Source organism: Macadamia integrifolia, chromosome 9 (assembly GCF_013358625.1).
Source record: "Macadamia integrifolia cultivar HAES 741 chromosome 9, SCU_Mint_v3, whole genome shotgun sequence".
In the NCBI taxonomy this organism is placed as follows: Eukaryota; Viridiplantae; Streptophyta; class Magnoliopsida; order Proteales; family Proteaceae; genus Macadamia; species Macadamia integrifolia.
This window is the reverse complement of record NC_056565.1, coordinates 6,038,486-6,061,152: the sequence shown is the minus strand read 5'-3', so window position 1 is coordinate 6,061,152 and position 22,667 is coordinate 6,038,486. Positions and strand designations below refer to the sequence as shown.

The following is a 22,667-nucleotide window of genomic DNA, read 5'->3' as shown; positions in this document are numbered from 1 at the left end:
CCATTAGTGTTAAGTTAAGTTATTTTTTTTATTCTTTTAAACAAACCATTCTTAAAATATAAAGCAAATGGGCTTAGCCCATTAGATATATAACTTTAGTTTAAAAAAAATAAAAACAAAACAAAAAAAACACATGGGCTTGGCCCAATTCAAGTTTAAGCTTTAAACAAAAAAAAAATGACTTATATTGTTCAATATCAACTGGATCGGATCAGATGCCAATTCTAATGGATCCGGTAAAGCAAAAATGTATATGGTAATAAAATATTTTATTAAAATAAGGGTGAATCTATCAAATAAATTCTGGTCCGAGCCAAATTCGAAACCGGACATTTAAGCCAATAGCCCAACGCCTTATTCTTTATTTCACCTTTTTTTTTTTTTTTTTTTTTTTTTTTTTTTTTTTAATCTTTGTAAAGTAAATCATCTCCCACGATGATTATTCAAAACAAGGCGGGTTCTCCTAGGAAAATCCATGGAAAGAGATAACATATTAACTTCCTCATATTAATTTTTTCTAATATCATATTCGGCTATATCACCATCTTCCTCCTGGATCGTGGTGAATTTGTTGGCACTTGGCATACCATCGCTTTCATAACATTAGGTAAAGTGACCACTTCATGGTTTACTAAACTAATGTAAATAAAAAATTGAGCCTTATGTACGTTTCCTTCAAACAAGGAAACACGTCTCAAAGATTCAATTTATTTATTTATTAATATAGAAGAGAATCTCATTCCCAAAATAAAAACAAAAGCTTAAAAAACTCTAAAATCTGCAACTCATAAAACGAATAATGCAACGGCCTTACTGGGCATATCAAATAAACCCTTTAACATGCAGCAATTATTCATTACATGATTCTCATAAAATTGCAGCCCATTGACTCATCATGAATAGGCTCTGATACCATTGAAAGAAAATAAATACAGAAACAATTCATGGAAATCAATGAGCATGCATGATAAACACTACAAAGACATGTTTTAGGCATACCTGAATCCATGGCTGAAGAATAAGAACTCCTCAATGTCTTCTTGTATGCTCCTTGTACAACACGATCAATGTTGATCTAGTCTACCCTCTTTCCTTTTTACTTTAGGTCATTAGCCTCACTTAATGGGTCAGTGATAACTATATATAGGGGTGAGGGTAGGGACCAACCCTGCAAAGAAATTAGAGTTTCCTCCCCATTAAGGAAATAATACCTTAGGTTCACACATAGTAATAAATATTTCATACCATTAAGGTGTGCTAATAGAATCCAATATCTCCATAGAGATCACTTACCAAATAATTGGATTCTTTCTGCTTACTCCATCTTTAGTCAACACCACTAAATCGGTTTTGGAAACAAATCTTTGACTATGCTAGTCCACCTAATAGGAAATCTTACATGAGGAACCATGGAATTCTAAATTTCGAATAATGAAATCTAAAAACGATACAACTAACTTGTAACTTACAAATTCTAATTGAACGCAATTGCCCCATCAAAAGATGGGACAAATCTTGACAGTCTCTGAACTAATTGATTAAATGTCAAACGTTGTTCTGTTACAAGCTCCTTTCGATTTGTTGCTATTGAACAGTTAATTCACTCTATTTACTGTTGTTGCTTATCCAATTAACAAAGGTCCTTCGACCAGAATTCAATTCTTACAGAGGTTAGTCAGTTTGTCAATAATACCTTGGAATGATTGTTTGATATGAATCATAGTTTGCATCTTAAGCTGTAGAGTTACCTTATAGCGTTTGAACAGTCGCAGACTTTACTGAATCAAATTCATACCCATCTAAAAGAATGCATGCTCTTTGCTTACACTTTGCCCAAGCTTAAATATCTCAAAACCAAGGAAAATGGTCCTGATGGCGAATAGTTATCAAACTCTGGGAGTGAGAGAGCATAGAACTTGAATATCTCAAAAGAGATGGTCGGAAGCATAAAGTAAAAGCTCTTATGAAACTAAAGCACCCAACATGACTACATGAGTGAAGCTCTTGTGTGGATTGGGTTGCGTTAGATCTTGTGCTTTAGATTACTAACTCTCCTCTGCTTTTTCAGTTGCTTTGGCTAATTTATAGGCAAATTGCTAAGATCAGAATGCTGAGATATTTTCTACTAATACCCTTCTCGTTATTCTGGGGACTAAGTCTTCTTACAGCTAGGGTATGTGCATCCCTGCTATTCACTCCTCATGTGTCTTCTTTCCAACATTAATTGATTGTTTTATTGAAACAGGCTGGCCTTTCTATGCCATTGAGAGCGTTTTTGGCTGGTTTGCTTCTTGCAAAAACTGAGTCTTCCTTACAAGTTGAATCAGATATTACTCCATATCGGGGGCCTTTTGTTGGGTTTATTTTTCATGACAGTACATACTTGTTATTACCATCCCTATGACATGGATGGATAGCTTGGCTTTGCTGGTTTTTTATGGGAGAATCCCTAATTGATCACTCATGTTTAAACTTTAAACACAATCCTCAAGTTTTATTTTCTTCCTGTATATATATCTTCCAAGTTTCAGTCCACCTGTTTGACAGTGTTCATTCTGCTGCTCTTTTTTGTGCTACCAGTACATATAATATTTTATAACTTTTTTTCTATTGCTTTCCCTCTCATTCCTCTTCCGCTTTCCCCACCCCCACCCCCACCCCCACTTCCCTTTCCAGCTTTCCCTCTCACTCTCTCTCATACCCTAACTAACCGTGGCAAGTCCATCACCCCTGCATTGTGTTCATCATGCAGTTTTTCGAATTGGCCAGGGGAACCAATTTGGATCAGATCGGAGCGGCCACTCTTCACATGACAGGAATTTGGATTGGACAGGAAACTGGATTAGGATCAACCAATCACAATTTGAATCAGCAGATTCCACCAATTATGCCGATGCAATTCCAATCCCTCAAACATGATTGTCATCTCAACTGTATTGCTGCATCATGTACTGAACTTTTAGCCCTCACAAATGCCATGCTCCTTCACTTATTCCCTTATCTAACAAAGATAAGAAGGCTAAATAATTCATCCAATAGTTATCATCTAGTCTTGTTCCATGGTAGAACTAAAGAATTGTGGAACACCCCACCAATTCCCAGTGGTTTGAAGTTTGATTAGAGTCGAGCATATTTCAAATGCCAGCAACCAGTCAGGGTTCCAATATTTGCATGCCACGAGGATAAAGTGGTTTTTAGCCAACAGAAAAAGCAACATTGCAGTTCAGTAGCAATCACCTTCCCTTAGATGTAGAAGTTAAGGAGCTCCGATTAGCCGGAGTTTGAGAAAATCCTAGTATATGGCCTCCGAAGAGAGTTTTGAGATGCAACCTGAAAAATTTAACTCATTCATTAGCTCATCACCAAGTCATCAAAATGCAGATCAACTCTCAAACCAGTCGATTGTCAAGTTGTACAATAGCAATACAATTATAACATCAAAGTCTGATTCATGTTTTACAAGAAATAAAATAGGTGAAACGATAATCAGATATCATTATGTGCAAGAACAATGTCGTTTTCTCTCTTTTTCCCTTCTTCCCTCCTATATTTTGAAATTTAGTCTTCCAAATGAATACAACCAATCAGAACAGTCAAAATTAAAAACAAACATTAGCTGGGGAAATACCAGCTGGCTTAAATAGAAGAGGGTCCGATATAATTTTCTTCCCACCACAACGTCCAGCAGTGAGCTCACCTACCTCACCTGGACTAGGCTCACAAATGGCACCTTTAGTTTCTGCTCCTGCTTCCAACTCTTTCCTCTCAGCTATTTTCTTCAGGCGGATTCGTTCAGCTCTAGAACCTATAACCTGACCTAGGACCGAGGCTGCAACAGTAAAAGCCATGGCTGTCTTGGGCATTAGAATGGACTTCCTAAGCATGGCTATGAATGGCACAGCCGCATGCACTGCCACAAACCATGACGGCGAGAATTTACGGGTGTGTTCCCTCCATATACCAAGTGGTACATTCGCTGCCATGCCCAATACACCAATCACAAGTATCTTTGTTGGTAAAGCCTGGGGACGGAGGGTCTTTGCAAGAGCTGTACGCGCCAAGGCAGCTCGGGCTGCAACCACTGCAGGTGGGCACCCATATTTCATGCCTGGAGGAGGTTGAAGAGCTTTTGCAACAATTGGTAGAACACGGCTCACAGCTCTGTAAGACTTGGCAATTGGGCAGTTTCCAGTCTCGAGCCATTCATTGCCCAGTGATTCATGCTTTGAGTCACTGCCCTGAATGACCAAATCAATGTGTCTGTCAGAAGGCTCAGTAGAAGTCGCTGTTGTCTCAATACAGAACTGAGCAATACTTCATACCATTTAATGGATAAAATTAATCTACCTGTGCTTCCGAAGCAGGTTTCCCCTTGTCGGATGATTTGGATTTCCTTTTCTGGTTCTTCCATTTCTCAGAAAAGAAATCAAAGCTGAATGGCCCTCCAGGCCCAAATGCTGAGAGACTGATAGTCGCTGCTTTGGCTGCTAAGGGATTAAACTGGGGTGCAAGCTCAGGATCCATCTCCATATTCTTGGAATGAGAATATGACCTCCCAGAGAGTGGGACTACACCTTCTTTCCCATGAAAAAGCCTAAATGCCATATCAAAGTTAGGACCATCTTCAAAAATTGGACCTTTGGCTCTCCGTCTCTGAAGAAAAGCAAATGGATACAAGGTGTTACTTGGAAACAGCAACCTCAGTGTTCCAACCTTGATTTTTCATGATTACACAAACAAAACCATAGAATATAAAAATCCAAGACAGAATTCAGCATGATGACACTCACAGGAAAGGGGAAACTCGATGAGGAGAAGGAAAAACTTGTAGATTCACTAATGTTTCGCAGGAATGGGCATCTCTGAATATCAGGAATATCAAAGCATTGCTCATTCAATGGTGCCACTTCACTTAAAGCTTTAAAGAACTCCATGGGCCCTTTTATAGACCAGATTAAGCTGCAAGGAGAAATAAATAATTCAATAAAGAGCATCTTTGCAACAGGCCAATTACAAGAAATTCATTAATTTTGTTGTACCATGGGTTTAATATGGGTAATATAAGGGTAAACCTGTTCATAGAGGCATTATAGTACTTGCACCTGTATGTCACTTATAAATAAGTGGAGCAGCCACATTGACAGACCAAGCATTCCTCTCAAACAAACAAATTCTATATAACACCTTATTAGGGAAAGTAGAAGTTTATTCCTTTTAACGTACGCAATACCACGAACAGAGACAAAGAATACAAATACAGGGCATTGCACAAAATAAAAATCCAAATATGAAAGAATTACAGAAAGAAAAAACATATTTCCGTGAGAGTAATGACCTAGCTACATTAAAAAAAAATTATGAGTGGGAAAAATTGAATGCATCACGGTTGTGTAAGAAACAGAAAGGAACATTAAATAAATCAGAAGATCATGTCCAACAAAGATCTTAATAACCATTGATGAATGCACTTTAGTTCAGTCCTTGAAAGTTGAAACATCATGAGAATTCAAAAGAGGTAGTTTACAAAAACATTATCAAGAATATTTCCTTAGACCGACAAAAGCAGGAATTTGGCATTGTACGGCTAATAGGCATTGCGGAATCTCCATCAACATAAGATGACCAAATAGGTATGCAATTTGATGCAGTGAAGTCCATGTTCACATGCATAGAAGACAAGGAAAATGTATAGCTCATTTACAGAATAGAGGGCATCTTCCCTCAGGACATGATCTTTGGTGGTACTGACTCCATACAAGTACAACTCTCGAACGGGAATGAAGGTTAGATTCATCTAAATATCACTTCTGTTCTCCCAGCCTCACCTCAAAAATTCATGTTTTCAGTATCAACCTTAATTCAGATTTGTGAGTGTTTCTGTTTATTGTTTATATTTGATGCATCACCTGAAACCCTTGGTCCCTATTGATCAACCATTATACAATCTAGCTCTTTGGGAATTTAATCCAAAATATTGACATTTATGTTCCGACTCAATGTCAGCCATAATACAACCTAACTTTTGGGAATTTAATCCAAAATCTCAAAGAACACCATTCATTAATTTGAAAAAAAAGTTTCTTCTGAAAGTCGTACTAAATTGTTAATCCCACAACCCACATCCCAAGCAAACCTTACTAGTAAATCTCATAGACATGGTTTTAAGTATCGGTACGTATTGTACCGTATCAGTCGATACGTATCTGTATCGGCCCTTACTGATACGGTACATGGAATTTTTAAAATCCTTTCGTATCGATATGTATCCTACGATACATACCGATAAGCACCAATATACACCGATACGATACGATACGCACCGATACTATGAAAGATATAAAATCGAGGTGAAATGTACGTTTCGGTATGTATCGGTATGTATCGACCAATACATACCGATATGGTATGATCGATATGCACCGATATGGTACAATACGTACCGATACAGTGCCCTACGGTCATATAATGGCCAAGATGGATCATTTTTCAGAAAAACACGATTTTTTGAGAAATTTTTGTTCCAAAGTTGCTGCCAGCCATATTTCTCTCTTAACTAAAGTGGAAATCAAGGTTGAGAACAAGGATTTTACATTTATGGGACAACTACAAACCTTGAATTTGTAGTGCGATACCCTCAATTTAATGTTTATGCATAATACATGTTATCAATAGATTTTTTTAATAATTTTTTTATGCAAAAGTGTATAAAAAAGTGTTTTCTATCGATTTATGTGTGCATCTTTAGCGTATCTCAGTGTATCTTCAATACGATACGATACCTTCTGATACGTATCTTAATTTTGGTCGACCAATACGGATACTTTAATCCTTGCTCATAGTTCATTAATTTTAATTTATGGCTTCTCCCTAGCTATTCTAAATCAAGCAAAGACATTCCCACATGTTAAGATATGTACTGTTATTAGTCACGATAGTGGAGTGTCCCTATTGTGATACATTTGGTCTCCTTTAGTTTTCCTAGTTGGAATCTAGTTACACTAAGTTGTGTGTAACCTACTCAGAGTCTGACTCTGATTTTGCTTGTTATAATAGTTCATTGGCAGACCATGAGCCTATTGCGGGTTTAGATCTCTCTCAGAGTTCTCTTATTCTTCTTCACAGGTTCTGGTTGCTAAGGTTTAGTCACACCACTTAAGACTTGAGAAAAAGTAATATAGATCATCACTTGTCAACTCGGCAACTCAAGCGAGTTGACTCAGCTCACAAACATTAGGAATCAAGTAAATATGTTGACTCCAAATGACTATCCAACTCAGATTATTCCAATGACTTCCCAAGCTGAGGAAGTAGAGCAAGCCGGATGAAAACCCTTTTTCTAAAAACTGAAGCTGAGGTGACTCAAACATCAGTGATATTGGAATCAAATTCCTTTAAAACCATTCCAGTTAAATTGTTTGCAATTGTCGTGTCAAATTTAATTTCTATTCCTGAGCTTTTCAAAATAAATAAGGCAGGCGGGGTCTTTGGAACGACAATTGGTATCTTTATTACATTAGCTAAAGCTCATTTGTTCCTATTCATTCCTATCACAACAAGATGGACTTTGCCTAGGATGAGAATGGACCAATAAACAATTTATAATCCTGAATAAAATGCAAGCAAGCACACACAAACCTCATACCTGATCCCGTTCCAAGTAGTTAAAGCACAAAACAGTACCATTGTGACAGCCCATTGGATTGTACAAAACCGGTACAATAGCGGTACTATATTTATAAACATACAGACTTGTTAATTACATGAGTCCCCAAGTCCACTCGACTCCCAAAGATTCCTGGCGGCAAGCTATGATCAAAGCTGACTAAAGTTGGATATTGCGTCTTCACTACAGAGCCTTTGACTCGTAGATATTTGTCTTCACATCAAGCACACAACAGTAACCCTAAATGTTTTAGTTCCAAATAATCAACTTAAATAAACAGAAAGACTCTATGGCCATTTCAGATATTGGACACAAAGGATCCACTGTCTTTACACAAAAGGAAATACCAATTACCAAAAACTACTTCACAGAGATTTCAGATATCACATTCCCCAAGAGAGGGGGGCACAAACCAGACTAAAGAAAACTCAGAAAAGATCAACCCAAAACATGCAATAATTTCTGTCCAATTCTCAACATCAAATGCTAAAAACCTCAATCAACACCAAGAAACTGAACCAATCCATCAAAAATTCAGAAGAAAACAAAGATGTTATTTCTCAAGGTAAAAAGAAGGAAAAAAAAAAGGACCCAACACGAATTCTGCATGAGCATATTCTAACACAATGTAATTGAACAACAAAAAAATGGCTGTCAGTGCAAATTCTAGAAACTCAACTGCATAATTAGAAGGGGGGAGGGGGGAGGGGGGAACTCTTCGCAATAACAAATACTGGGAACTTGCTCTTGGCCAAAAATAACATGTTTTGGGATATTGTACCAAGAGTATGGTCCTGTGAATAACATGGGACAAGAATATCTGATGTAGATCAATCAACCATAATCTGTCCAGGTTTGTTTTCCCCCCATTGAACCAGTATTTTGGGCCCACGACATGGGTATGTTTTTTGTCCCAAAATTCTAGCCAGTTCTCTGCCCGATTATCCATCAAGCAACAGTCTATCAGACAGCAGATCAAGGGAGATATTTCAGCAATGTCGCAGGTTACAGCTAGAGATTTGCGTGAAGAATTGTTGCTGGAATGTGACTTTTAAGTTAGAAGACTCCACATCTTTTGGAGTCCAAGCCAGCACACATGATGGAAAGTAATCAGGACTGGACTACTTCCTTCCTTGCGGTAAAGACTAAGAGATGGTTCTTATTAGATTTGTGGGTCCCATAAGCCAGATGGATGAGGACGAGATTGAAGGCCAATATTACTAGCATGGAGGTTTTCTTTTCAAGGTAAATCGAGCTGATTTGTAGGAAGAATTTTCAAGAATTCAAGTGGACCCCATGGCCAATACATAGAGAAGAATATAGAGAATTTGACAGCTTTTATTGGTGCTACTTTTCAGGAAAGTTTTATTCCTTGCGTAGGGGACTTAGTTTCTAGTTTAGATTTACCCTCTATTATTTATTTTCCTTGATGTACAAGGTGACCACAGCCATGTGTGGGTCTTTTATTAGTGACTTTTCATTTTCCTTTCTTCTAGAGGTTACCATAGTCCTCTTGATGTAGAGGAGGTCTCAGAGGAGTTCCTAGATCGTTTGGATCGGCAGAAGACCACATGATCCGGCCAAAGATATTGACTGATCATCCTAGAATTTTCAACATTTTCAGCAATACTGTTGGAACCACATCTTTTGACTCGGCTAGCGTCACAGGAACCGTAACCCCAATTCGGAAATGGTAGGCAGCGCTCTAGAGGCAAATATGGCCCAATTCATCTGGACAACTAGGCCCGCACAAGATTTTTCCAATTCATCCGTTTAGGCCCTCAACGAAGCCAGTGAAGTTTGGTCGCAAATTTAGGGTTTTCCCAATTTTCTATTATGTTTACGTTTTTACCCTAATTGCTTAGTTTTACATTTTTGCCCTTCCTTAGAAGTGACCTAAATATATAAGTTCACTTTGGCTCGTTTGTAAGACACTTTAGTTTTTCGATCAAAAGCAGCCATTTTGCTATGCTTCCTCTTTGGAAATAGGGTTTTAACTACCTTGTGGATTCAAGGGTTTGTCTGTGTTAGCATGATATTTGCCACAATATCTTGATCTATAGTGGCACTAAGGAAGAACACTTGAATCATTTGAGACAAATATTGACTGTGTTGCGGGATAATAAGTTATACATCAACCTAAAGAAGTGCAGCTTCATGACAGATCATCTGATATTCTTGGGATTTGTAGTTAGTGCTGAAAGAATTCATGTTGATGATGAGAAGGTGCATGCTATCAGAGAGTCGCCAATCCCAACTACTGTCACCAAAGTTCGTAGTTTCCATGGATTAGCAACAACCTTCTGCCATCAATTTAGTTGGAACTTCAATAGCATAGGACCCCAATAACTGACTACATGAGGAAAGGGAGGTTTCACTGGACTAATGAAGCCGCCCATAGTTTTGTCTTGATTAAGGAGAAGCTAACAACTGCGCCAGTCCTTGCTATGCCTAAATTTGATAAGGTGTTCGAGCTAGAGTGCGATGCTTGGTGTTGTTCTATCCCAAGAGCGTCAGCCAATAGCATTCCTCAGTGAGAAGTTAAATGAAGCTAGATAGAAGTGGTCAACATATAAGCAAGAGTTGTATGGGGTGTTCCATGCCTTAAAAACTTGGGAGAGTTATATACTCCCTCAGGAGTTCAACATTCTGATCATCAATCCCTTAAGTATTTCAAGGGGTAGAAACACGTCAACAAAATGCATGCTAGGTGGGCATCTTTTCTGAAGCAATTTTCTTATGTGATTAAGCATAAATCGGGTGCCACCAACAAGGTTGTAGATGCTCCGAGTAGGCCGAGTAGGAGAGCTACTCTCCTGGTCACATTAAGCACCGAGGTTGTTAGATTCGAATCCATGAAGGATCTATATAAGGCCGATGAAAACTTCATTGAGAATTGGGAGAAATACTTGCAGAAGTAGCCTACAAGACTTTAATGTGTTAAAAGGCTATCTATTCAAGGAAACCTGATGTAGATCCTTATTATAGGTGATGAGCACATTTATGTGTAAAATCTAGGTAGTAAAGCATGCATTTTTACATACTTAGAATGGAGCTACCTTGGGTTTTACTCTCTTTTTGCAGGTTCTGTATTTTAAAGGCCTTAAGGACTATCGGGCGCCATATCTCTATTTTTACACGTAAAGAAGTCATGTTTCTTTTCATGACTGCAAAGAGGACGAAATTCTAAACAAGATGGATGTGTTGTATTAAAAATACACATTCGTTTGGACAACCGTACACGTGATTATTCTTTTCGGGTCAGAAAAAGAATAATGGACCAGAACAGAACCGAGAAGTAGGCCCAGCCCGTCTGCAATTGTCCTAGGGGAATATTCCAGATGCTAACAAGGAGGGACCCCACACACTTGGACGCTACACTCTCTCTCTCCTCCACCTTGGGCGATTCTCTTTTTTTTTGAGATTTTTTGAAGATTTTCTCTCTCCTACTCATCACTTAAAGCACAAGGGGCATGGACGAAATTTCCAACTCAATTAGAAGATTGCCCTAATTAATTCAAAGCAAAGAAGAATCGTTCAAAGCAAGAGAGCAGCCAAAATGAAGAAGAGAGAGAAAATAGGAAATAAGGAAAAAAATAGAAAAAAAAGGAAAATCGTGGGCTATACTCTCTCTCCTACGATTCTCTCCCTTTCTCCCTTCTCTCTTCTCCACCTCACAATTGCGAGCACCCCAAACCCTAATCATTGGTCTCTCTCCCTATTTCTCTATAAATAAAAAACGTTCAAGGGGAGAGGACGGCTAGTTTTTATTTTTTGCTCTTTTTCTCTCCTTGGGCGCACTTCTATTTTAGGGTTTTATCTCTTTCTCTAGTTTTCTTCTCTAGGTCTAGTCTCTCTTTAGTTCTTACTTTTTGGTTAAACACTTTTGTAATGGAGTTCTAATTAATGAATGCAAGTTTTCTTTCATATTTATGGTTTATGGTATTCAATTGTAATTTTGAATTCTAGTTCTAGGCTTAGTTCCAAGTGACAAGAACCAAGTGTGGAGCTTCTCTTTTCAAGTTCAGATTTGTCTTCTCTAGTCCTAGCAATTTCAAATTTGGTTTATTCAAGATCTGGTTTTTAGGGCTGGTAGTATTTCAAATTTCAGCCAAGTTTTCAAGTTCAATGATTGAAGTAAGGTAGGTAGGCTTCATCATAAGTCCTCTCACCCTCCTCTCATTCCCCCTTCTTGCTACCCATTCATTCTTAACTTAGGTTTTTAATTTCAGTTTTGCTTTATTGTTCTCCCTTTTCCCCACGGTTCATAGCTAGCCGATGCGTTGGCTCTACCCTTCCTAGCCATAGAACCATCCTTTTATTCTAATTATTTACTTTCAGTTATTTATTTTCAGTCATCCCTTCCCCTTAAGCTAAGTAGAAGAGCCCTTGTAAGAGTTACTCATTAGTCAAGTAGGGAAGCTTGCATTATTTGCGGTGCATCCCTCAGGCTAAGCAGAGAAACCTACTTGTGTGCCTTTCTCTAGCTTTCTTCCCTTTTAATTTCAGCACTTTTTCTTTCAGTTAGTTACTTATTACTTTAGTTTATTTCAGCCCTTTACTTTATTGCCTTTTATTTCAGCACTTTTACTTTCAGTTAGTTACTTTTTATCTGCGTGGTTTGAGTATTTAAATTCCTAGATGCATTGGTTAGGACGTTTTTTAGATGCATTTGTGTTAATGCAGTAGTTAGAAATTGATAACCATAATTAATTAGTTCATTTACGCGTTACTAAAAGAATCCAAAAATAAATTGGCTACTCTCCTTGTATTCGACCCGTTAGCTACTGTGATCCGTATGCTTGCGGCTACTTTTTAAACTCAAACAATGGACAAGACTATCGCAGGAGGAAGCCCAACCCAAAGGGACTACAATCGGCCTTTTAATTGAGGCCTATTTAGGGTAATAAAGGATGGGCCCATTGGGCCCATCGAATTGGGCTTTTTACTTAAGTACTATTTTTAATGTCTTTATGTTATTTTGGGCCATTGATTGTAAGTCCTATTAAGGCCTATCAGCCCTAGTTCTATTCTTAAGTCTATTTCTAATCCTAGTTGCAACTTGCAATATGAGTGGTTAGTCCTAGTTGGAAACTAACTCCTATTAGCTCCTAGACCTATTATGGTTGTAATTCTGCCCTCTTTAAATAGAGTAGCTTATGTACACTTATTTCTCAGATTTGAATAAAGAGTATTTGCAGCCAATTGTTAGAACAGCTAGGATAGTTGGGGGTGAGAAGCCCGGGCCTAGACAGCCACTCCTCTCCCACTTTCCCTCTGTTTCTCTTTTATTTCTGCATCCAATCTTTAATTCTGTCCACTGTTTATTGCCAATAAAATACAAGAAGAAATCAAACCTGTACTGCTAATATTGATCATCAAGAGATCTCCCTTATTGCACATATCCGTGGTCTGATCTGAAGGAGTTTTTGAGGATCTGTTCTATCCTCCCAGAGGACCACTCGATCCCTGTTGGAAGACCATCTGAAGCTGCTCACTGCTGGATCCTGCGATTCTTGATTTTTCTCTCTCCTAGAACTGAAATCAAGAACTAAAGCATCTCACAAACCAGCCGTCAGAATCTGCCCATATTTGGAGGTTTTGCTCCTCTCATTGGGACCTACACTCGACCAGAAGTAGAGCTCCATCTGAGCTCTACCCAGCCAGCTGCAGGTCCCTCTCTTGGACCCTGCGCAGGTCATTTTCTCTCTCCTATTGTCTTAGCTCTTTTCTGGTTTTTGAGTATTGTATTACTTGCATATTGTGGGGATAATTCTAGGTTGTTACCTTTTAGTATTTCTCTTCTTGTTTGGGGTTATATTTGTGGGGGTTAGTTTTTTATAATCTACTCCTACATTAAAACCAGCTCTGCATCCCACGGATCTCCTTACAAGAGAAGGTGATTCGAGACCTACATGCTGGTGGGATTAGTGGACAATTGGGGTGTGACAAAACCATAGCAAGTATCGAAGAAAGGTACTATTGGCCCCAACAATAGAAGGATGTTGCAGCCATCATGAGAAGTTTCCCAATCAGGGTCAGGGTCAGGGTCAAAACACGGGGTTACACATGCCACTTCCGATGCCGAAGGATATTTGGGGGAGGACCTAAGTATGGATTTTGTACCGGGGTTGCCAAGGAACCACCGAGGTGTTGATTATGTTCGTAGTGGTGGATCGATTCTCCAAAATAGTACACTTCATCCTGTGTCGGAAGACATCAGATGCAGTTCATGTGGCTAAGCTATTCTTCTAGGAGATTGTGAGACTACATGGTAGGGGTGTCAATTCCAGGCCTGCATCGACAGGCCCGATCAAGCCCGACACGTTTATGGCCCCGACCTAGACCGGCCCGATTAATAAACGTGTCGGGCTTAAGCCTGATACATTTATAAATAGGTAGTATATGGTGCAACCACCTAGCCCGGCGAGGCCCACCCGACACATTTGCAAAACCCGATTTGAACCGACTCCTTCAAGCCCGATCTAGCTCGACCCTTTAATACTACTTGTATTTTTTATTTTTTTAATACTATTTGTATTTAGTGCTAAGGCTATGTGAAATGTATAGTTGAAATGGTGGTGATTGTTATCTGAATATTCATCTTTTTTATGTATAGTTTAATTGATTTGAACTTGTTAAGCTAAGGTTGTGTAGGCATAGTTTAATTTATTTAAGTTTCGTGGGTTAAAGACCGAGTACCTTAGTAACTTAGTTGCTTTGCTCATCTTTGGCTTAATCCATTTTAATTGTGGCGTCTTTCTTTGTTATACCAATCTTTGCCTCATTTTATTGATATTCCTCTTCAAGCACATTTAAGAGACCAATTTTAAAGAGAGCCCGTTGAAAGTTAAATAAATCTATAGCCCAGTCAAGGCCCGATTAAAGCCCAAGACCGATTGGCCCGATTTTTAACCGTACCATGCTCGTGCTAGCTAAGCCCATTTAGCTAAACGGGCGCTCATGATGCAGCCCTAGAAATTGGCCAAGCCCGACTAGGCCCAACCAAGACTGACCCAGCTCGGCCCGACTACTTGACACCCTACTACATGGTGTACCCACCTCCACTGTTTCTGATCATGACACCAAGTTCCTTGCTGTTTTTGGACCACCCTATGGAGAATGTTCGGAACCAGTTTGAAATACAGCAGCACTGCCCACCCCCAAATTGATGGGCAGACCGAGGTGGTGAATAGAACATTGGGGAACTTAATTCGTAGCATTTGCGGAGACAAACCGAAGGAGTGGGATAGTGCTCGTGCCCAAGTACAATTCGCTTTCAATAGTGCCATCCACAGCTCTATTGGGATATCCCCCTTTTCAGTTGTGTATCGAAAGACTCCATGACGTGCACTTGATCTACCCAACTACCAAGACTCCCTGGCTCGAGTGTGGCTGCAGAACAAATGGCAGAGCAAGTTCGCCTGTCCAAAAGGAGGTTCGAGAGAGGCTGGAAGCATCTAATGCCAAGTGCAAGGCAGCCATTGATCAGCAACGCCGGTCTAAGGTCTTCCAAAGGGGAGACATCGTCATGGTTTCTTATAGAGGGAATGATTCCCTGTAGACTCTTACAACAAGCTAGAACCTAAGAAGTATGGACCTTATAAGATCCTGTATAAGATTAATGATAATGACTATGTAGTGGACCTGCCCGATGACATGGCCATCTCAAAGACTTTCAATGTTGTGGACCTATACAAATACTTTTCCTCCAAGAGTGCCACTTTATTCAGACTGTAACTCAACTACTCGAGGACGAGTTCTTCACAAGTGGGAGGGATTGATGTAGAGGTCTCAGAGGATTTCTTAGATCGTTTGGATCAACAGAAGACCACATGGTCTGGCCGAAGATACTAACTGATCCTCCCAAAATTTTCAGCATTTTTAACAATACTACTGGAATCATATCTTCTGACTCGGCTAGCATCACAGGAGCCATAAACCCAACTCGGAAATGGCAGACAGTGGTCTAGAGGTAAAAACGGCCCAATTTGTCTAGACAACTAGGCCTGCACAAGATTTTTCCAATTCATCGATTTGGGCCCTCAATGGAGCCCGTGAAGTTTGGTTGTAGAATTTAGGGTTTTCCTATATTTTTACCCTACTTGCTTGTTTTTTACATTTTTTTCCTTCCTTAGAAGTAACCTAACTATATAAGGTCACTTTGGCTCGTTTGTTAGATACTTCAGTTTTTTAATCAAAAGCAGCCATTTAGCTCTTCTTCCTCTCTGGAATTAGGGTTTTAACTACCTAATGGATTTGAGGGTTCGTCGGTTTTCCCTGTTGAGTCCCCCTCATATCTTTCCCTGTTTCTCTCTTCTTTTCTTCCATCTGTAGGCTGGTAGACAAGGTTTCTAGCAAGCCCCCTTGACAGCAAAATTTTGTAATCTGAGCCCATAGGTTAAGGTTAGATTTCAAAACGTTAATCTTTATGTGTTGCTAGTTTCCCAGATGTAAACTACTAGACTTCCCTAATTTCTCTGAGATTAAGACCCAGAACATATAATAATTGATTACTCTACCAATACTCACAAATATTTTTTTACTAGATTAACAATCTACCAATACTCATGAACACTTTTTACAAGAATACCGATACTTCTTTGGGTTAAAACTTGGCCTAGCGAACAAACACGCCGGGCTTCAGATCTGCACCAAAAAAAATGTTCAGGAGTGTTGGCATATTTTCAATTTATCTTGTAGTCTAGCTACACATGGACATCAGCAACATACAAAAACCGGACTCGTTCCTGGCTCTATGTGGCCTGAAAAACCTTTCAAAATACTTGCAGACAAAAATAAAAGAACCCACCAAAAATCCAGCACGCTGCTGCCCTAGAAGAGGGCGAGAGAGATTTTAACCCCACAAAAAATAATAACAAAAGAAAACGCCTTCCAAGTTCATCATTCTACCTGATCTTAAGGATCAAATACCAAAGAAGCATTCAAAATCATCAACCAGATGATATTTAAAATAATACATCCAACTATTGAGATGTTAAAAAAATAATAAAAAGAAATAAAAAGAAACAAACGTAATGGTTTCTTCAAGGAGCCCTATAACATCCCAAAGAAATATGATCTTAATATTCTCTGAATAGTGGGAATTACTCAAATCCATGGTGAACATTGTATGATAATAAGATCAAATAAGTATAAAGAGAATGATAAATCGTACCTGACTGAGAGAATTAGGGATTCAAACCACCAAGACAAAAGGATTACAGAATTTTCGAAAGGAGAGAATTAGAGCAATAAAAGGACAGAATTGGAGTAAAAGCCAATGGAAAGAAACAAAATTTCTGATCGAATCGCGCTAATCGCCATCCTCTCCCGCCATGCGAGTAGAGGCTCAGGTTTCTTTCGTGTTGTAAATTGGAATTCTCGAGTATGTTCCGGAACAGCTTTGGAAAACATGATTCCCAAATTTACGCTGCATTTAATTTAATTCCAACTACCCCATTTCCCCACACGCCCCACGCCCCACGCCCCACGCCACACGCCCATTGGCCTCTCCTTCCCGGCTGCGGTTCTGGGTCTTCTGTAGCGCGTTACACCGTCTAGCGCATATCCAAGGCTTGGAAAGCCTTCAGACACGCAGTCCAAGGTATGAATGCATAGCCTAAGCTGTTGTCGGTCTTTGGATTTGCTTTCCACCGGAAAAAAAATAAAAAAAGTCCTTGGATTTGCACTACACGGTGTGGTGTGTTACCGAGAATTCGTAAGCACCAAGGGCCCAACTTAAAAAAAAAAAATTGCTGCCAGAAATGTATACATATTTGGGATTCAGAACCTCACCATCTACCCAGTGCGCCTTTGATAGCTGGAACCACCCAGGCAAAAACTACGGGTGCACACATCCAGGGAACGAGATCCTCTCCAGCCCAGACATGCTGAAGAGGGACCAGTGAGTATCTCTCTCTCTCTCCATGGATTAGAGAGGATTTGGATCTCACATTAAGGGATCCCCGCTATTGGATGCACGTTGGGTGCTCAGTGCAATTGGAGAGGATCTTTGTTCCATATATCCATTCAGAATATCTAACTAAAACGCGCTCAATCATACCAAAATAATAGGCAATGACTATGGCTTGGTTTGGTTTGATTTGGTTTGATATAATATTTGTTCAGAATAAGAGGGATTTCATTCACCTCGAGGTGCCTGAAGATGCCACAAGCCTTATACCCTAAGTCCACTCAATTGGGAACCAGGGGCATCATGCCGTTCAAAGACCTAATATCAGTTGTTGGGGATAGATTGAGGTGCGCATAAGCTGCCCAGACACCTTGGTTAACATAAAACAAAAAACAAAAACAAAAAAAAGGAAGGGGGTAGATTGAGAAGTTGCCCCTGTCTCTGATTCTATAGGTACTCAACCTGCCCAATGATTATGTCCTAGTTTAGATTTTATTTGTGCTGGTCTAATTCATTGCTCATATTCCCTTTCCCCGGGTGAGATTTTTCGTCAAGTTCGACCCAATTAATTTCTCAAAAAAAATCATCTAGAGAGATTTGTTCATCGCATCTGATCCAATTCAATTATTGAGGTTCCATGTAGAGATTTGTCCATTTCATTCGGTGTAGTTCAATTGTTCATATTCCCCCAAAAAGTTTTGATTTGGAAAATTGAACTAATGTGGGCTCAATTGATTAGACAAATTTATTTAGATGTAGACCAAAAGTGGGTTAGAACTATTCAATGGAATAGCTCTTGTAATTCAGTGTAAGAGAAGATTCCAACCAAATATCTTGAGAAGGCTATTGAAAATCGCATTTCAACAAAATGATCAAAATTAATTACAAAATAATTAATTCACAAATGTAAAAAAGGTTTATGAGTCAAAACCACTTTTCTCATGGTCAAAGATATTAATTATACTCTGATTTTGGGTACACCTTTATTAACGTTTTTAGACAATTTAAACGGTTTAGTCACCAATATTTAGAACAAATGGTTACAATATTATTTTACAACAAATCAATTGAAAGAGATGAAAATCTCCTCAAACAAGTAGCCTGGTCTGAAGGCTAATTTATAAAATTAAAAGTCAATAAAAAACAAATTTTTTTCTTAATTTGGTACAAAAGGATAAATGAAGAATTACAAAACACTATTTTAAATTACCAAATCTCAACAAACAAAAGTAATTTTTTATCATCCAAAAGCCTTTTGTTGCAAGAAACAACATATAGTCAAACTCTTATATTGAAAAGATTTAAATCATAGGAAAAAAGAAATCCAAAATTTTTTTGGACAAAAAATTAATCAACTATATCAACAACTCTCCCCAATGTTGTTCATATTTCTGTGTGTAGAAGTACTTAGAAGATAAAACATGGCACACTAAGACTTTTTACGAACTACAAAACCCTTGGATAAATATCTTCAACACAAAAGTATTATAGAATTTTTGAAATTGTTATTAAAATCAATGGTTTAGTTATTACTGCCCCTAAAAGTCAAATTATTACAAATATAAATAAGCTTTGTAGGATTTAACATATGCCAAAGCACATTAATTATTCTAATTGATTAGACTGAAGAGTTAGCTGAAAATTTTTCTAAAGAAATCAAAAATCAACTCCAACACTTCTTAGGAAGTCTCAATTATGAAGCATATTTTTATCAAAACATTAGGGAAATCTATAAATCATTGTATCAAAGGTTACAAAAGATTCCCAATCATGGACTTATGAGCATACACAAACAGGTCAAGCAAATTAAGTCTCATGTTAAGTCTTTATCTTGCTTAGGTATACTTGATCCAAAGCCTTCAAAATTATAATACTGAATACAAATGTACTCTCAACTAAGAGTCCCAAGAAGGAGACAAGGAACAAATAGTCAGGTCATTCACTTCCAACCATAGTAAAAATGTAATTTAAAATATGTCCCCTTTTTTTTTTCTTTTCTTTTTCTTTTTTTCTTCTTTTTGTGAATGATAAATATATTCAACGAAGCCCAAGAACTATTGCCCCCCTCCCAAAATATAAAATGGAATAAATAAAAATAAAAATAAGAAGATGGAGAAAACTTATCACACCCCGTTCACACAGAACCGGGCCAGTGACCGAGTTAACACCGGTTAACCCAAACCTGCCAGGATCATCTGATACAGTATTCCACCACAGTATACACACAACTAAAAAATTGCTCATCAGTTCAGCGGAAGACTTGGTTTACCTGTGAATATTCCCATAATACTTGATACCCAAATTGTAATATAATAGTTAAGTACATGTGGGCCCAAAGGCATGATATTTACACAAAAGAATACAATTTATATATCAAGTACTCAAAAAGGAATCGTCAAAAATCAGATAGTACAGCTCAGTTCGGTATCAATGTAGAGCTCAGCTCGGTGTCAAGGTTAGAGCTCAACTCGGTATCAAGGTTAGAGCTCAGCTCAGTATCAGAACTGCGGTCCCGCAGCACAGCCATCGCACGAGCAATCCGTGTCGTGCTCTAACTCCTCAGGGACCCACCAATCCTCTTCAGGGAACTCAACCGTGGGGCCCGACCCGTGCTCTTCAGACGGATGACCTGCAAAATCATCTAAAAGAGGTGCACACGTGGGATGAGCTCTCTAGCTCAATAAGTGGAAAGATGGACCACACAGCAGTCCACACAACAAATCACAACCATATGCACTATATGCTATGCAATACATTTTTAATCACATCCACCTAAGCAACATTACTAAGTCTTTGGTTTAGTGCTACTACAATCACAGTGTGCGTATACTTCGGGTACAAGCCGCGAACTCCATCCCGCGATATGCCCATAGGGCTATCGAAGAAGGCCCACCGTGAGTACTCAGAAAAGTAAAACATGCCAACCACCGGCTCTCAACATAAAATAAATGACAGAAATTAAAGGTGCTGACTCCAGCAATTTAAAAGCAGTACGATTGGCCCTCTTGAATATACCATCGGGGTTGCCGACTGTCCTAATGACCAGCAGGGTGTAATGTCTAACCGCCACAGTGACCCGACAACCGCGACCACTGCTTCCCACCAAATGGTAACTCAACACCTTAACCCCTGTTGGGAAGGGTCGTAGCACGAGAAGATGATAATCCTAAACCGCATGCTCCTATATGACAATAGTACGATCGCATATTGCCACCGCATCCCATACCACGGGCCACCAATGCACTCGTTTCCAAGCCGACTACGGCATCTAGTCTATTAATACATCATGCACAATGATGTCAACATTCATCACATAAGCATATCATCACTTGGCATTTAGAAAATAAACACAGCACCCATAGCATAACAATGTGAGGATGACTAATCTACATAGCATTTGCATGATGACATGGCTAGTCTAGATACAATTTAAATGAATTCCAAAAAATGCCTTGAAACAAGGCCAAACATCCTCTCCCCACTTACTTGTAATGTACAAGGACTCACGCTCGGTACGGGTGAGATCCGGTGTGAGAAGCGTAAGATTTGGTGAACCTATCATGAGTGAGTGGGGTTAGCATTTCACCATTTTGGGATCAAAATTAACAAGATCCAATGACAAAATCATGTTTAGAATCCTAAACGAAGGTCGCACGTCCGTTTTGGGTCCAATCGGACGTAAAAATCACGTTGGGAGCCTCTCGGGTGGGTCAGACAGGTGGCTGTCCGACCCACTAGTCAGACCCACCGGTCTTGACTGGCTGGTAGGTCGGCCCACCAGTCGGCCCACCAGTCTGGCCAATCGATTGGGCAGAGGGTCCTGCTAAGACCGACGGGCAGGGTGGCCCGTCGGTCGGCCCACCGATTGGACCCGCCGGTTGGGCCCGAGGGTCTTGCCCTCTCAGGCAGGTGCCCTCAAGCGGGCCAAATGGCCCACCGGTTTGGCCCACCGGTCTTGACGGAAAAATGCTATTTCTTCCCAAACTTCTCATAACCTTTGGGGATTCAAATGGGGCTTTTTCAAACCCATTCTTCATACATTCAAGGTCTCATAAGATGGTTCTAACCTAGATCTAGGTTAGATTTAAGGAATGGAAAGCCATCTTACCTTCTTTGCTCAAGAACTCCTTCAAAACCCCAAAATCACTTCAAATCACCAATGCTTCTCTAACCTTATAAATACTTCTTCAAATCCTTCAAGATCAACACATAAATCATCTATTAAACCTTAGATTCATCATCTCAAGGGGGATTTACAAGATCTTAAGAAATCATACTCGAATCAAGGGTTTTACTTGGGTATGGTGAAAGTTTAAGGAACCTAGCCTTTGCTCACCTCTAAACGTAGATCTAGCGTTGGAGTTCACTCTTCCGGCGTCGGAATGGGAAGATCAAGCCTCGGCGCCATTGAAATCCATCTCTTCTTCCTCTTCCTTCTCTTCTCCTCTTCTTTCCCTTCTTTTCTCTCTCCTCTTTACTCTTCTCACCAACGTCCGAGTGTCATAAATGAGAAAAGAAAAAGGAAACATAAATGCTATATATACTTCTTAAAATAACTAAGTAATCACATAGGTGGATCACTCAGGTGGGTGGTTGTGCCCACCTGTGACCGCCCACCTGAGGGCAAAAACTTGGCCAACAAATGGGATTTTGACAGAATTCGGCCCTCGGCACGAATCTCACTCTTGGCATAAGATGTAATATACGTATGCGCCTTAATATATGGCTACATACCTGCTTTATCCATACATGGCCTTATGATAGGTGCATGTACACGGCTTGGGTACTCCCGTCTCTTCTGGCACTGGCTCGGACTTGTCAGGCCAGCCGATGTTTAAGGTCACCCTTGCCATCATGGTCCATAAGGAACCCGCGTTAACCCTCTCCGGTTCGGGTCCTACATGGTTAAACCGAGTCAACCCTGTAATCAGACCGGGTTTAAGAAGTAGGGTATTACATTTACCCCCTCCTTTCTGAAAACTTTGTCCTCGAAATTGGCGTACCTGGTTGTTCAAAAAGATGAGGGTACTTGGCTCAGATTTCATCCTCTTTCTCCCATGATGCTTTTTCAAGTGAATGATTAGCCCA

The 22,667-nt window shown here is 39.4% G+C and overlaps 1 protein-coding gene across 1 annotated transcript; it reads right to left on the bottom strand.

Annotated features, from left to right (window-relative positions):
• Positions 1 to 3,471: 3,471 nt before the first annotated feature.
• LOC122088051 lies at positions 3,472 to 17,011 on the bottom strand. The gene is made up of 4 exons (XM_042657185.1): positions 16,842 to 17,011; positions 4,791 to 4,959; positions 4,348 to 4,653; positions 3,472 to 4,238 (listed from the first exon to the last, which is right to left on the bottom strand). The coding sequence occupies exons 2-4, from the start codon at positions 4,932 to 4,934 to the stop codon at positions 3,600 to 3,602; spliced, it is 1,089 nt and encodes a 362-aa protein (XP_042513119.1). The 5' UTR covers positions 4,935 to 4,959; positions 16,842 to 17,011; the 3' UTR covers positions 3,472 to 3,599.
• Between the last annotated feature and the right edge of the window lie 5,656 nt (positions 17,012 to 22,667).